The following is a 16302-nucleotide window of genomic DNA, read 5'->3' as shown; positions in this document are numbered from 1 at the left end:
CCTGAATAAGGCTGTCAATTGAAAAGTTCTTTAAGCCAGAAGTTGATGCTATTTTTCTCTTTGCATCAGATAGACTTATCTAGTATACATTATCTTAAATGTATTTGTTGAAGCCATACAAGTCTGGATGGCAGTCAAAGGTAGAATAATAATTCTGAAAGTAAGGATAACATCTATGACTTAAAGTGACGGTTGAGTAGAAACTGTAAGACTATGAGAACTCTTCTTTCAGGCCCCTGAATGAATTACATTCATTCAGCTGATTGAAGTTATGAGTAAGGCTAGGATGTAGCTCAGTGGTTGTGCATGTGTTTTGCATATAGGAAGAACTTGGTTCAGCTCAGAACAAACATACAGATTATATAAAGAGTTACCGTTTCCACTCTGATGTCACTCTTCACTTCAAAGCTTGGTAGATTTCTCCTTTGGCCCCTCTTAATGTTATTGTGCTTGTCCTTTGACCACACAAGAACCTGAACTAGACCTACTTTGATGATTATTTTAACCAGGTAGAAGGGATCCTCTTTTATCCACTTCTTACACATCCTAAAGGACAATGAGTGTTTTCTTTTTTGTGTTTTATTTATTTATTTACTTATTTAGTTAAGAGAGAGAAAGGCAGAGAGAGAGAAAAAAAGAGAGAAGGAACTGGAACATGACTGGCATATGGAATGAAATTCAGGATCTCATTAAATATTTTATCTACTGCAACACCTCTAAGACCACAGTGTCCAATGCTTTTTAAAAAAAATTTTTTTAGACAGCCAGAAATTGAGAGGGAAGGAGAATAGAGAGGGAGAGAGACAGAGAGACACATGCAGTACTGCTTCACCAGTTGCAAAGCTTTCCCCCTGCAGGTGGGGCTCAGGGACTTGAACCCTGGTTGTTGAGCATAATAACATGTGTGCCAACCAAGTGCGCTACCACCTGGCCCCTCTAATGTTTGTTTGTTTGTTTATTTATTTATTTATTTATTTTTAAGAGTCAGTAGATGACTCTTCCCTCTAAGACTGGTGTTACAACATACATGACGATAAGGAAAAGAGGAGAGTGACTAGGTATGCTCTTTAGTCTCTTGAAATCTTACCTTTTCTCAATATAGACGTAGTTGCTCCATTTTTATCTCTTGAATACACTTTGATTACTTCCCAGAAAATAAGAGTTAGTATATTGGTGGCCTGGGAGGTGGCATAGTGCATAAAGCTTTTCTGGTTTTCTGTAACTTCCTTTCTATAGAACTCAGAGCAAATATTTCTAGTGATGCAACAGATAACTTAGCAGTAAGAAGGTTTTCTGTTCAGACATGTTTGTTTCCTATTAGTCAAGAGAGAGCCTTGGTTCACTGTTTACTTCTGTTATCTGGAAGACAGAATTCTGTCCACAAGTTAGAAAGAGCATTGACTCCTTTTTAACAGCTACCCCCTGTGTTTTAGAACTCAACTTTAGCATGCATAATTGTGCCTCTGTTCTAGCTTACATTTTTAGATAGATAGATAGATCAATAGATGGATCAATAGATAGATAGGTCATTGCAGCAGCAGCACTTCCTAAAGCATCACAGCATATCACAAGTGGTACCTAGACTTCAATCCAGGCAGGCATATAGCAAGGTCCTACTTGGCAAGATAGCTCTCTGACCCTTATCGTTATAATATTTTTTTAAAAATATTATATTTATTTATATTTGTTAGAGAGAGAACCAAGGCATCACTCTGGTTCCATGTTGTGCCTGGGATCAAAGTCTGGTCTCATGCTTGCAGGTCCTGTGCCCTTGTGCTGCACCACTTCATGGGTCAAAAGATACCTTAATATGTAGTAGGGTTAAGAGCAACATATAGAACAAGACACCACTATCTGGACATATATCCATTACTCAGCATAGTGGATGCCTTTTAATACCTTTGCCATGAATAGGAGAAGGAATAGATCACAGACTAATCATGAGATGAACCTAACTTGATGGTGATACTTCAGAAAAACAAGCTGGTCTTATCGCCCACTAATCCTGAGGTTTAATTTTGTGGTGTAATTATTCTATAGCATTAGAAGATTGATAAATCATGGTCTTCTGGTGCAGGGAACTTCCATCTTATAACATAATAAATGTAGTATTTGGAAAGAAACAATGGCTTGATGTGACTTGCCCATGACAGCACAGAATCTGTGGCCCAACTCCTGACCTCAGTGTGCTGCCAACACCATTGTCATGAAAAGGGTTCACATTCCCTGCAGATTCCAGCCAGTAATCCATATCAGAGAAGACCTTAAAAAAAAAAGTACTAGAAGAAAACAGGAGAGAGAGAGAGAAACATTTGTGAACTGCAGTTGTCAAGAAACAAAACAAAAATAGCCTAGCCGGCCTTATCTGTGAAGCATAATTGCTTTTAGCATATGGAAGTGTTGGTATGCATGAGACCCCTTCTGTTTCATTTGGTTTAAATCCCCCCTGCTTAACACTATTCTATTTACATAACCACTTCATTCTATTTACATAACCACTGTTAACAAGTTCCACCCTCCCTCCAGGGCATTTGTGGTTCAGTGATAGGATTCTCGCCTAATCTGCCCCCCTCTTTGTCACACTCTGATTTTCACCAGTCACTTTTCTCTCCACCCTCTCTATGTCACATCCTGTTTCCACCTTACTTGGCAAGTATATATATAAAGACAGCATTGTGAGTTTTACTGTACCTAGAGTTTAGCTTAGCTTGGCTGCATCCTGCATGAATAAAGAGATACTGCCTACAGCTCAACCATGAGTCCCTGGTCGTCTGTCACCCGCCCATGAAGCCAGCCCGGAGAAAACAACATAACCCGTCAAAAACAACATGGAAGTATTTTTTTCACATTTTCTTTGTATAAAATTTGCATTAAACTTAAAAAAAAGATTGATAACAAGTAGCTGGATGTACAGATAAAAGATACAAAACTTATTTAAATGTTATGTGGCAGTTTGTGAGCTTCAAAGGCCATGAGTGCAGAGGCTAAGATAGGTTTTCCCACTGAGAGTTGCAAGGTTGAGCTATTCTCATTAGCTACCAAACATTTCTTAATGGAAACAAATTCTCACATTAAAATGTTTATTTTTAAATAGGAAAAGAAAAGGGGGGGCATTCCACAGCTACCCTCACTGAAAGGACTAAAAGAAGAAGCCACTAATAGTACCAGAAAAAGAAAAGCCTGAGTTGGGAGTTGGGCTGTAGTGCAGTGGGTTAAGTGCACGTGGCGCAAAGCACAAGGACCGGTGTAAGGATCCCAGTTCGAGTCCCCGGCTCCACACCTGTAGAGGAGTCACTTCACCGGCAGTGAAGCAGGTCTGCAGGTGTCTATCTTTCTCTCCCCCTCTCTGTCTTCCTCTCCTCTCTCCATTTCTCTCTGTCCAATCTAACAATGAGGACATCAACAATAACAACAATAATAACCACAACAACAATGAAAAACAACAAGGGCAACAAAAAGGGAAAATAAATAAATAAATATATATATATATATATGTGAAAAGCCTGATTTACCAACTAGTTAATCCCACAAGCATTAAAATCCTAGTAGTAGTAGCTTTTTGTTTGACTCTTCACACTTACAAAGTGCTGTGTATTTTCACTCACTTTACATTCTTGAAACACTTTACAGATGAGAAAAAAATGATCGCAAAACTTTCATTTTGATAAAAATAGCTTAGCTTTCAAAAAGAGGAAATAAAAGAAAAGGAAACTAGATTTTTTTTAAATAATGTGGTTACTGTGTCAACTTACCGTAGCTTGCAAGAAGCTTTTCCCCTTATAGTGTTTCCAAGTGTCATAAATTCATATTTCTCTCTGAAACATTCCAAGTACTTTCTCAAGACTTTTTAAAAAAATCTTGGAAAGCATATCCAGATTTAGAATTTGTCCCATTACTGGATAATCCTTCCTTTACTTGTATCAAAGTTATTAAGCACCAACTGGTGGGGGCTGGACAGTAGAGCAGTGGGTTAAGCACACAGTGCAAAGCACAAGGATCAGGTAAGGATCCCGGTTTGAGCCCCCAGATCCCCACCTGCAAGGGGGTCACTTCACAAATGGTGAAGTAGGTCTGCAGTTGTCTGTTTTTCTCTCTCCCTCTCTGTTTTCCCTTCCACTCTGGATTTCTCTCTGTCCTATCCAACAACAACAGCAGCAATGGAAACAGTAACAACAATAGTAAGGGGATAAAATAGTCTCCAGAAGCAGTGGATTTGTAGTACAGGCACTCTGCCCCAGTGATAACACTGGAGGCAGAGAAAAAAAAAAAAACTTGGTATAGTGTAACTCTTATTTAGCATTCATTTTGGAGCCTGGATATTACTCTCACTTTGATTATTATTTTTCTTTTGCTCAGAAGATTCTCAAAGCCTTTTGTTCTCTAACTTCGTACTCCAGCTATCCTAGACCACTAAAGTATATTTTCATACTGATGGAGTTCCTCGTGTTTATCAGTAATGTTTTTTTCTGTCTTTTCAAAGGGATGAGTCAATCTGTTAATTTTCTGCTTTAGTAATTCTCCCTCTTTACTTATTATGGCAAAGGGAATCTGTAAGAAGCAAAAAGGAACTTGATATCTGTTTCAAGCCTTTTCATTATATCATATTTCTTTAATTCAGCTGCCCTCTTCCCAACTCATAAAGAAATTTATTTTCTCTTCAAAAAAAGGAGAGTACTTACTGTTCTTAAGCTAATTTCATTCAGCGGGAAAATGAGAGATGCTTCCCACAAACCCTCAGCTATGTCATTGTTTCAGTGAGAATGAATGATGACATCTGCTGTGCAACTCAGGCATCAAAGTTCGACATCCTCGAGGAAACACGAAAGACATGTCTCTGATATCTGATTACTGACTGATCCCTAACACTGCAAAAACGGTATCATCTGTTTTCCATCTACACCATGCCTTGGCCTCACGTGAGCTTAATGTGCAGCTTGGCGATACGAGAATCCGGCATGAAGCCCAGCCAGTCTATCTTGGCGTTACTCTCGATCGCACTCTGTCATTTCATGAACATCTCATAAAAACTGCAGCAAAGGTGGGCGCGAGGAATAACATCATTGCAAGACTGGCCAGCTCCTCATGGGGCGCGAGCGCTTCCACACTACGATCATCATCTCTGGCATTATGCTATTCCACTGCAGAATACTGTGCCCCAGTATGGTTCCGTAGCCCCCATGTCCACTTGGTCGATTCCAAATTATATTCCTCCATGAGGATAATTTCTAGAACCATCCGTTCCACCCCGCTTCCATGGCTGCCAGTTCTTAGCAACATCGCCCCGCCAGATATTTGTCGGGATGCGGCATCATCTAAGTTCATTTCCCACTTCTACGCTCGACCAGACCTGCCAATATACGCGGATATCTTCACCCACCCTGTCCAACGCTTGACGCCTCGTCACCCAATCTGGTCCCCTACGCCTACACTGAACTTCTCTGTTCCAGACTCTTGGAAACAGAGTTGGCAGTCAGCTGAGGTAAAGAACAAACACCTCATCACAGACCCCTGCAAGCGTCAACCCGGCTTTGACCTAGCACGTTATGATTGGTCCCTCCTCAATCGCTATTGAACAGGCCATGGCCAGTGCGCCGCTATGTTCCATAGCTGGGGAGCCAGAGACGACTCGAACTGCCCCTGCGGCTACAGACAGACTATGACCCACATAGTCAACGATTGCCACCTCTCCAGATTCAAAGGAGGTCTCGAAACTTTACATCAGGCTCAACCTGACGCTGTTGACTGGCTACAGAAGAAGGGCAAACGCTAGAAGAAGAAGTGAGAATGCAAAAATTAAAAAAAGTTTTGCTTTGAATGCTGAGTTTCCAACTGTTGGGTGCTGTTGTGTCAATATAATTCAACAGAGACTCCAGTTGGAAGCAAATTTCATGTACTCAGAGAATCAAATATTTGAAGATATCTTCAGACAACTATTGAGGAGGGAATGACCCAAGTCTACTATCATGAAGGACTCCAGTGATCACTCTGGGGTGATTTACTCTTGGAAAGAGGGTGAAGGTACAGTCCTAGATCCAAAGGGGGATACTCTTAGCACCACAAAGTGGGTGTTGCTCTGACAACAGTGCCATTCTTGAGAGCTCTGGCTCAGTTGCAAAATACAATGTGTGTGTGTGTGTGTGTGTGTGTATGGGGAAGGGGGAGGTTAACAGCAAGAAGTTTAGGCCAAAAGTTTGTTAAGTTGATTTGGTTTATTGTCCAGAATTGAATAGGGACCAGGAAAAATGTATGTACCCTCACTGTTTCCTCATCTGTGCAAGGGGACAGAATTCAGTGAGCAAATACATAGAAAGTCCCAGATAAGTCCAATAGATGGCTGCTAACCTCCCATCTGTGGCAGATACAGTACATGTAAGGTAGCATTGGGGACCTGTGTAGTTAATGGGGGGGGGGAGAGCAAGTATACACTGAAGTGGACAGAGCCATGTTGTTTCGTAGCAGTTGGGGATTCTGGAGGACCTAAACCATATTAGACACTCTAGACACCGCAGATAGTGCAACTCTGTGCTACTAAGAGTGATAGACCTGACATCTGGAAGCACCAGAAGTATGTGGGCATCTGATGACACTGGCCGCCTGTCTCTTTAGAAGACCAGGAAGGGCAAGACCAATCAACGGCTCCCACACAAGTGATGAGAGATGGAATTCATATGTGCTCACATTTGATGATTTCCTGCATAGTTTGAGAAGCAGATTCTAAAGATAAATTGTAAAACTAGCTTTTCCATGGTTTGTAAAGTCAAGTGTTGTATAACCCTGGTGCCTTCTAAAAAAACCTGTGTTGTGATACTTGATACCTTCCTGTCACATTTTAGACCCCATTCTCAAGAAGCACAGGCCGTGGAGATGATCATCTACACATAAATGGTTATAAAACCAAGGTGGCAGGGCCTAGAATGATGTATGATAGTAAAGGCTTAAGACAGAGCACAGAGGACCTTGAATGACTCAATGGGGCTAAATTAGGTAGTTCAACGTACTAATACAGGCTTGAGTTTTGTGTTAGACAACTTATCCACTGAGCAAGGTTTTCATAAAGAAATGAATGTCATGCTGGGGACACAGCAAAATGGTTCTGCAAAAGACTTTCATGCCTGAGGCTCCAAGGTCCCAGGTTCAATTCCCTGTACTACTACAAGCCATAGCTGAATAGTACTCTGGTTTGTCTGTGTCTTCCTCTCTGTCCTGCTCTCATAAAAATAAAAATAAAATTAAGAATGGAATGTCAGCATGTGATAGGATGTGATCTTCTGAATTCCTAAAACTCTGAGGATCACCTCTTATCCTTTTAACTTCCAAAAAGAAATAAAAGCAATCCATCTAGGATTGCCTGGATTTGGACAATTCAAGAAAATGATCAACTTTCAGCCAAGACACGGCAGGGGAAGTAGTGTCTTCAAGGAAGATGGAGGTTTCCTTTGTGTCCATCCCCCCAATAGGAGAGATTATCAAGAGATTGGCAGTGATGCTGTGGACCATAGAAGTAGGAGTCCAGGGGCCAGGTGGTGGCGCACCTGGTTGAGCACACATGTTACAGTGCACAAGGACCCAGGTTTGAAACCCTGGTCCCCACCTGCTGGGGGAAACCTTTGTGAGTGGTGAGGCAAGGCTTCAGGTGTCTCTCTGTATCTCTCCCTCTCTATCACCCCCTTCCCGATCAATTTCTGGCTGTCTCCATCCAAAAAATAAATAAATAAACACAATAAAAATTTTAAAAAGAAGTAGGAGTCCAAAAGGCATCATGAGCAAAGTCAAGAGGAAAAGCAGTCATGAGCTCTTTAACCTTTGGAGCTGGTGACCACAGACTATGAGCACAGGGCACTACATGGATAAAGGTTTTCATCATTACAGTTCTTTCTGGGATTAAACAGGAATTCTGACATTTCTCACTAGAGAAAAGCACACTTTTTTATTGTTGTAGTTATTATTGTTATTGTCAGTCATTGTTGGATAGGACAGAGAAATGGAGAGAGGAGGGGAAGACAGAGGGGGAGAGAAAGACACCTGCAGAACTGCTTCACCGCCTGTGAAATGACCCCCCCTGCAGGTGGGGAGCTGGGGGCTTGAACCGGGATCCTTACACCAGTTATTGTGCTTTGCGCCACCTGCGCTTAACCCACTGTGCTTCTGCCCGACTCCCAAGCACAAACTTTTTAAGAAAGACTTCCTGCTCTATGGTTTTGTTAATTAATCCTTTCTTAAATAAATTAAAAAAAATAAAAAAAAATAAAGAAAGACTTCCTGCAAGGTTCTGGGTTCAAGCGAGCCCCAGACTCCCCATTTGCAGGAGGAACACTTCACAAGCAGTGAAGCAGGTCTGCAGGTGTCTTGTCTTTCTCTCTCCCTATGTCCTATCCAATAAAATGGGGAAAAAAATAGCTACCAGGAGCAGTGGATTCATAGTGCCAGCACCAAGCCTCACCGATAGCCCTGGAAGTGAAAAAAGAACATACACAATGCTATTTGTCTATTATATGAATATAAGAACAAGCTTCAGGGGCTAGGGAATTAGCATAGTGGAGATGCATTAGATATGTGCAAGAAGTCTCAGGTTCAATCCCTGGAGCCACTTCAGAGGTGTGTGGTACTTCAAATACTGTTTTTGTTCTGTTGGGTCAAAAAAAAGAAAAAGAGAATTAGGAGTATCTCCACCATATTATGAAATATATAGAAAAGGCAAGTTCACAAAGTAGTGTGTGAGAATGTGAGTGTGCGTGTGTGTGTGTGTGTGTGTGTGTGTGAGAGACAGACAGAGAGAGAGACAGAGAGATGGTAAGGGAGAGAAAGAGAACACCATGAGAGACTCCAGATACAATGAGACACTCACTAGGAATATTTTGATTGCAAAGTTTTGGTCCATGAGGCCTGACGGATTACATAGTCCTGGAGATCTTTTCTTTCCTTTCCTTTTCCTTTTTTTTTCTTTTTCTTTCTTTCTTTTTTTTTAGAGAAAATGATATTGTCTGGGTGATAGCATAGTAGCTATGCAGAAGATATTCATATCTCAGACTCTAAGGTCCCAGGTTCATCAGCTAAGAGCTAAGTAATGCTCTGGTCTATAAATAAAACAAATAAATATGAAAATGGCACAAGCTCATGAATGCAAACTAGGTATAAAAATAAATGTGTTTGGGGGTCGGGCGGTGGCGCAGTGGGTTAAGCGCACGTGGCGCAAAGTGCAGGGACCGGCGTAAGGATCCCGGTTCAAGCCCCCGGCTCCCCACCTGCAGGGGAGTCGCTTCACAGGCGGTGAAGCAGGTCTGCAGGTGTCTATCTTTCTCCCCCCCTCTTTCTCTGTCTTCCCCTCCTCTCTCCATTTCTCTCTGTCCTATCCAACAACAAAGCAACGTCAACAATGGCAATAATAACCACAACGAGGCTGCAACAACTAGGGCAACAAAAAGGGGGAAAAATGGCCTCCAGGAGCAGTGGATTCATGGTGCAGGCACCGAGCCCAGCAATAACCCTGGAGGAAAAAAAAAAAAAAAAAAAAGGAAGAAAAGGCAGGACCATAGAAAAAAAAATAAATGTGTTTATAGGAATCCAAACACCATGGCTGTACAGTAAACCTGTCTGTGTACCTGAATTTTATAGTCTTCTTTTCTTTTCTTTTTTATTAACCAAAGCATAATCAGCTCTGGCTTATGGTGGTACTGGGGAATGAACCTGGGACTTCAGAGCCTCAGTTTGTTTGCATAACCATTATGCTATCTACCCCCAGCCCTTAGTAAAACTTTTCCACAGTGGGCATGGATGGATTTGGAAATAAGAACCAAAGTATGGCACTTAAAGATACGTTAAGTAAGATAAGTCAGAACCAAAAGGATGAATATGGGATGATCATTGTGCCAGCACCAAGCCCCATCAATAACCCTGGAAGTGAAAAAAGAACATATACAATGCTATTTGTCTGTTATATGAATATAAGAACAAGCTTCAGGGGCTAGGGAATTAGCATAGTGGAGATGCATTGGATCTGTGCTAGAAGTCTCAGGTTCAATTCCTAGTGCCACTTCAGAGGTGTGTGGTACTTCAAATACTGTTTTTGTTCTGTTGGTCAAAATAATAAAAAAAAGAGAATTAGAAGTATCTACACCATATTATGAAATATATAGAAAAGGCAAGTTCACAAAGTAGTGTGTGTGTGAGAACTCATAGACAGGAGTTGAAAAACAAGATCAGGAGGGGGAAAAAAAAGAACCCAAGTAAAAGTTCTGCAAAATTATGTTGTCATCCACACCCTTAAATCTACTTACAAGTGATTGGAGGGATGGGTAATGATTATTAGAGATAATTTTTTAACTGGAAGAACAACTAATCTACGTTTAAGACTTTACATTGGCATTTAGGACACATTTTTAGAAAGTTATCCACCAAATTGCTGGCTGGAGTTTACTCTTGTTTTATTTGCTTATGTAAAATACCACAGACAAGGATCCTGAAACAAGAAGAAATTCAAAAGCAAGTTCCTCTACTCAGGAAAGACTTGTATTATTATATTTTTCTTTGAAAGTTGACCATGCATTGTGCTAATTTTAGTACCCAGTTTAAGTGTGGGGGGGCAAGGGGAGGCCACATGAATTCAGTTTGGTAGCTTCCTCCTGCAAGAAGGTGTTATCTCTGTATGGAACAGTCTTTCTACTCAAGCGGCCTCCTCGCCTTTCTGTAATCACAGATCTTGTTCTATCACAGTTCATTATTATTATTACTATTTTCTTTTTAGTTTTTAGGTGGAGGAAGGGAGGGAAGGAGGAAAGGAAAGAGAGAGAGAGAGAGAGACTGAGACCACAACGAAAAAGCCTCTTTCAATGCCTAAGGGGCCACACTGGAAACTGGGTTGAACAAGTGACATTTTCCAAGTGAGTGATCTCATCAGCCCCTCTATCATACTTTAAACTGGAAAGAGTGTTTTTTTTTTTTTTTCTTTTCTGTAGGGTTTCTTTAGTGACAGGAAGTGACTGTGTAAAATGAAGTTTTACCCATGTTTGCTTTAACCAGCCATCAGGGAAGTTCAGGACTTTAGATGACTCAGAGATAATCCCCACACATTCTTCTGCTGAGGGAATCTGTTGAGCAAAAGTAGAAGCTGGGCTCTTTTCTTACCTTGAGAGCACATGAATTTCGATGACTTGTCAGGGCCCCAAGGGTCGTGACCCCTTTGGGATCAGGGTACTTGTTCCTCTCAATCAGATCGAGGATGCTGTTGTCCAGCTCCATGCTTTCACATCTGCCAGAGCAACAGGGGAGAGTGACATTTCACTAGGGTCATTAAAAGCCATGCAAGGACAGAGTGAATTGTGTGTCAAGTGGAGGTGTTGTTTGAATGTGCTAGCTCTCCAGAATCTCAGCAGCTCTGATCTCATTTTACGGACTTTGGTCTGTACCTTAAGGACACTTAACGGGCCAGGTGGTGGTGCACCTAGTTGAGTGCACATGTTACAATGTGCAAGGACTGGGGTTCAAGTCCCCAGTCCTCACCTGCAATGGGGAGCTTCCTAAGCAGTGAAGCAGTGCTGCAGGTGTCTCTTTCTGTCTCTCCCTCTCTATCCCATCCTTCCCTCTAGATTTATCTCAGTCTCTATCCAATAAATAAATAAATAAACAAAACATTTTTTTTCAAAAAGCAGTTTAAGTGGGTCTGAGTGGTGGCACACCTGACTAAGCACCGGGTTTCAGCTCCCACTCCCCACCTTCAGGTAGGACACTTCATGAGTGGTGAAGCAGGTCTGCAGGTGCCTTAACTTTCTCCCTCTCTATTCTCACCTTCCCTTTTCAATTTCTATCTGTCCCATCAAACAAAAACAAATAAAAAGCAGGAAGGAAGAAAGAAAGAAAGAAAAAAAGAAAGCGAAAAAGAAAGGAAAAAAGAAAGACAATTGAAAATTGGCTGTGGGAAGTGGTGGATTTGTATTGCTGACACTGAGCCCCAGAAATTACCAGGTAAAAAAAAAAGCACTTTGAAACCCATAACTTTGTATTTTACCCTCACAGGATACAGGATTTTAGAAGCTGTCTGTAGGGCAGGACCATGAAGGGTTGTGTTGTTCCCAGGCATTTCTGATGCAAAGAAAACAACCCATGGCCATCTCCAGATGGACTTTAGTAACTGAAAAGGTCAGAGGTAAATAGAAATGGAGGAGACTAAGTTAAGAGATTCAGGTGTACCACCTGTGGTCTATCTTTTGCGTGGCACCTTATTGTTCTAAGTCCTGGATCCACGGATGGCATTCAGGGCTCCAGGAATCAGAAAAAATACACTCCACAAAGCAAATCCAAAATGACATCTTTAATACATGTTCACTGTATCTCTTGGAAGGAGTGAGTAGAGTATCAAGTTCTTTTTCTTAAACCAAACACAAAATAGCACGTGTAATACATGTTCATCCTATCTTTCTGAAGGGAGGGACAATTATATTTATCGAGTCTGGGGTTTTTTGTTTGTTTGTTTTCTCTTTTTTGTCAAAGCACTACACAGCTCTGGCTTATGATAGTGCCAGGGATTGAACCTGCTATCTTGGGACCTGAGGCATGAGAGCTGTTTACATAACCCTTATGCTATTTCCCTGGTGTCCTTTTTTGAAGTTTTGATCTCCTTCTCAGAGCTGAAAAAAATCACAGACCCAACTCACATTATTGCCACAAGTGACCATGTGCAAATTACATCTCATTGTGGTGGCTTTCTTTGTCAAAGTGAACATTTTAGTTTTTTTTTTTTTTTTTTTTTTTTTTTTTTTTACCACAGAGGGACTATGAAAATTCAGAGATGGTGTTAAGTGAAATGACTCAGCTGGTAGAGCCGTAGACTTACACACCTGAAGTTCCTGGTTTGGTTCCCCTTCCCACCACTGCATGTACTGGAGTAGCGCTCTAACTTCTAGCTCTAAAACTCTCACATGCAATAGATACAACAAACCTTACATAAAAGAATTGAATCTGTGGATCAAGCACTATTCCTAAAATCCTTCTCTGAGGAAGCTTTCTCACTAAATCAGAAAGGGTTGGAGAGTTAAAGAGGCACTATCTTTAGGCTAAAAGTTCTCAGAGATGAGTGACAGTTGAGTGAAGCCCAGTAAGTCCCTTCTGGACTCTCAGCTTATTTGTAGTTTACTATAAAATAACAACAAAATCAGTAATAATCACTATCATTTCCCACCAGGCTGGGCCTCAGTGCCTGCACAATGAACCCATGATTCCCAGTAGCCATTTTTTTTTCGAATTTTTATTTTTATTTTTTAATTTGACAGGATAGAAAGAAATTGAGAGGGGTGGGGGAGATAGACAGGGAGAGAGAAAGACACCTGCAGACCTGCTTCACCACTTGTGAAGTGTCCCCTCTGCAGGTGGAGAGCCTGGTCTTGAACTCCGGTCCTTGCACATGGTTATATGTATGCTTAAGTGGGTGCACCACCATGCAGCCCCTGCTTACTGTAAATTTAAATGAATATAAATCTTCTTTGATGTTACTCCTGTTCCTACACTTTAGTCACAAGAGTAAATTAAAATAGAAAGTAGACAAGTTGCCACTCCCCACCTGCCTTCTAGCTCTAGTGCTGTAGTATTTCTCTCTCTCTCTCTCCTTCTCTTCTCCCTCTCCCTCCCCCACCCTGCCCCTTGCCTCTCTGTCTATGTAAATATCTAAGATCAAAGGAATGAAAAAGTTAGCCTATGTATGGTCCATTTGTATCTGTGTGATGCCCAGAACGGCAAAAAAAAAAAAAAAAAAAAGACAGAAGTAAGATTTTACCACTGGAATGGTAAGTAAAGGCAGAGTGACAAAGACATTTTATTTAAAAAAAAAATAGCATAGTCTAAGTTATGTGTCCTGTGTGAGTTCAGTCAGAGGTGAAGTCCTGCCTAGCCACCCCTGAACAACCAGAAAGGAAAGAACAAGAGATATATGGCTTCAGGTAGACTAGAAGGTGCTAGATTTCCTTTTTTTTTTTTTTTTGCCCTCCAGGGTTATTGCTGGGGCTCAGTACCTGCACTATGAATCCACTGCTCCCAGAGGCCATTTTTCCCATTTTGTTGCCCTTGTTGTTTTTCATTGTTGTTGTTATTGGTGTCATTGTTGTTGGATAGGACAGAGAGAAATGGAGAGAGGAGGGGAAGACGGTGGGGGGGGGAGAAAGATAGACACCTGCAGACATGCTTCACGACTTGTAAAGTGACCTCCCCCCCGCGGGTGGGGAGCCTGAGACTTGAACCTGGATCCTTACGCAGGTCCTTGAGCTTCACACCATTTGCTCTTAACCCACTGTGCTATGGCCCAGCCCCCCTAGATTTCCATTTTTTAATTGCCATCAAGGTTATTACTGGAGTTTGACACCTACATAATGAATCCACTGCTACTGGTGCCCATTCTTTCTTTTATTTGACAGGACAGAGAAAAATTGAAAGGGAAAGGGAGGTAGAGAGGGAGAGATGCCTGCAACACTGCTTCACTTCTCTTGAAGCTTCCCCCCTGCAGGTAAGGGTTGAGCAATCTGAAGCCTGGTCCTTGTGTATGGTGACATATGTTCAACCGGCTGCCTGATCCTGAATCCTTTAGATTTCTGTGACATATTCAGGGCTATCCAATATATGCCTCCAAAGAGGGAAAGAGGAAAAAAAATCCAAATGAGGATCTCCAAATAACATATAGGTCTTGAATGTCATCGTACAGTAGACTATTTGAAGGTTCAATTGAGTGATTAAAGGTCAGTGGATTAAAATCTAGACATTATTAATTTGTAGACTCCTCTGTGGTAGAAAAGATAACCTCAGTGGTTATGGTTGACAGCCTTGCAGGGCATTAACCAGTGCTGTGTCTAACTGGACCATCTAGTTTAGCATCCTTTGCTTTTTAAAATATTTATTTATTTATGTATTGACAGAACAGAGAGAATTGGAAGGGATTTGGGAGATAGTGAAAGTGAGAGACACCTGCAGCACTGCTTCACCACTTAAAAGTCCCCCCCCCACAGGTGGGGACCTGGGGCTTGAACCAGGCTCCTCATGCATGGTGATGTGTGTACACTCAACCAGGTGAGCCTATTTCCTGAACCCTACTATTCTTTTCTTAAACTGCCTATAAATACCCGGCCCTCTGGTTGCTCCTTGAACGAGTCCATTATTTTTCTGGATCTCTCATTAATTATAAAGTTGAACAGAGACTGTGTGGCTATATGTCTTGTCTTCTATTTGCATAACAACCATGTCTGACGTTTTTGTGCACTGTGCACCAACAATTTCTCCCACTGCTGGAGCTCTGTCCTGGCAGACCGCTGAGTTTCCAGCCACCCATAATGACTCAAGGTGCGTGTGCAACCCCAAACCAGCAAGATTGGTTTGTATGGTTACAGGCTATGGTTGTCTCCTAAGAACTGGCAAATGGCATACATTCCTGAAGAAAATAATCACAGGGGGTCAGGTGGTAGCTCAACAGGTTAAGTGCATAAGGATTAACGGGCGCATTAACGGGTTAAGCCTAAGGATCCGGGTTTGAGCCCCTGGCTCCCTCACCTGCAGGGGGGTCACTTCAAAAGCAGTGAAACAGGTCTGCAGGTGTCTATATTTCTCTCCCCCTCTCTGTCTTCCCCTCCTTTCTCCATTTCTCTCTGTCCTATCCAACAACAACGATGACAGCAATAACAATAACAACAACAACAATAAACAACAAGCAACAAAAGGAAAAAAATAGCCTCCAGGAACAGCAGTGGATTCGTAGTGCAGGCACCAAGCCCCAGTGATAACCCTGGAGATGAAGAAGAAGAAGAAGGAAGAAGGAAGAAGAAGAAGAAGAAGAAGAAGGAGGAGGAGGAGGAGGAGGAGGAGGAGGAGGAGGAGGAAGGGGAGGAGGAGGAGGAGGAGAAGGAGAGGAAGGAGGGAGGAGGAGGAGGAGGAGAAGGAGAAGGAGAAGGAGAAGGAGAAGGAGAAGGAGAAGGAGAAGGAGAAGAAGAAGCACAGCCCATGGACGAAAACAGAAAACCACTGTTTGAAAAACAACTTGAAGATCTTTTGAATTTAGTTAGAAGGCTGAGGAATGAAGCTCTGGGGGTTTCAGTGACAGATAGCTAAGCCAGACGGGAGCTTAGGGTGGGGTGGGGGGCACTGTTCTCTTCCCACATTCTTGCCCACCTCAAGTGTCCACGCTGCCTCTCTGCCTGTGGCCAAGGTCACACTTTCTGCTTTGATCTTACGGATAGATCATCAGCCAAGTCTCTTTAGGGAAGATTCTGGAGGAGAAAGCACACATCCACATATGAGGCATGGGGAAAATCCACAAGGGTCTTTCAGTACAGAAAT

General features: G+C 42.0%; 1 protein-coding gene across 1 annotated transcript in view; it reads right to left on the bottom strand.

The window, feature by feature from the left end:
• Nucleotides 1-16302, bottom strand: part of TNIP3 (TNFAIP3 interacting protein 3) — a 96287-nt gene that overhangs the window by 51145 nt on the left and 28840 nt on the right. Inside the window, exon 2 of the mRNA XM_060186084.1 lies at nt 11122-11245. Coding sequence (XP_060042067.1) covers nt 11122-11245 — 124 coding nt within the window. The remainder of the gene's footprint in view (nt 1-11121; nt 11246-16302) is intronic.

Source organism: Erinaceus europaeus, chromosome 2 (assembly GCF_950295315.1).
Source record: "Erinaceus europaeus chromosome 2, mEriEur2.1, whole genome shotgun sequence".
Classification (NCBI taxonomy): domain Eukaryota; kingdom Metazoa; phylum Chordata; class Mammalia; order Eulipotyphla; family Erinaceidae; genus Erinaceus; species Erinaceus europaeus.
The sequence above is the reverse complement of the archived record's forward strand: the minus strand, read 5'-3'. Positions and strand labels throughout refer to the sequence as shown.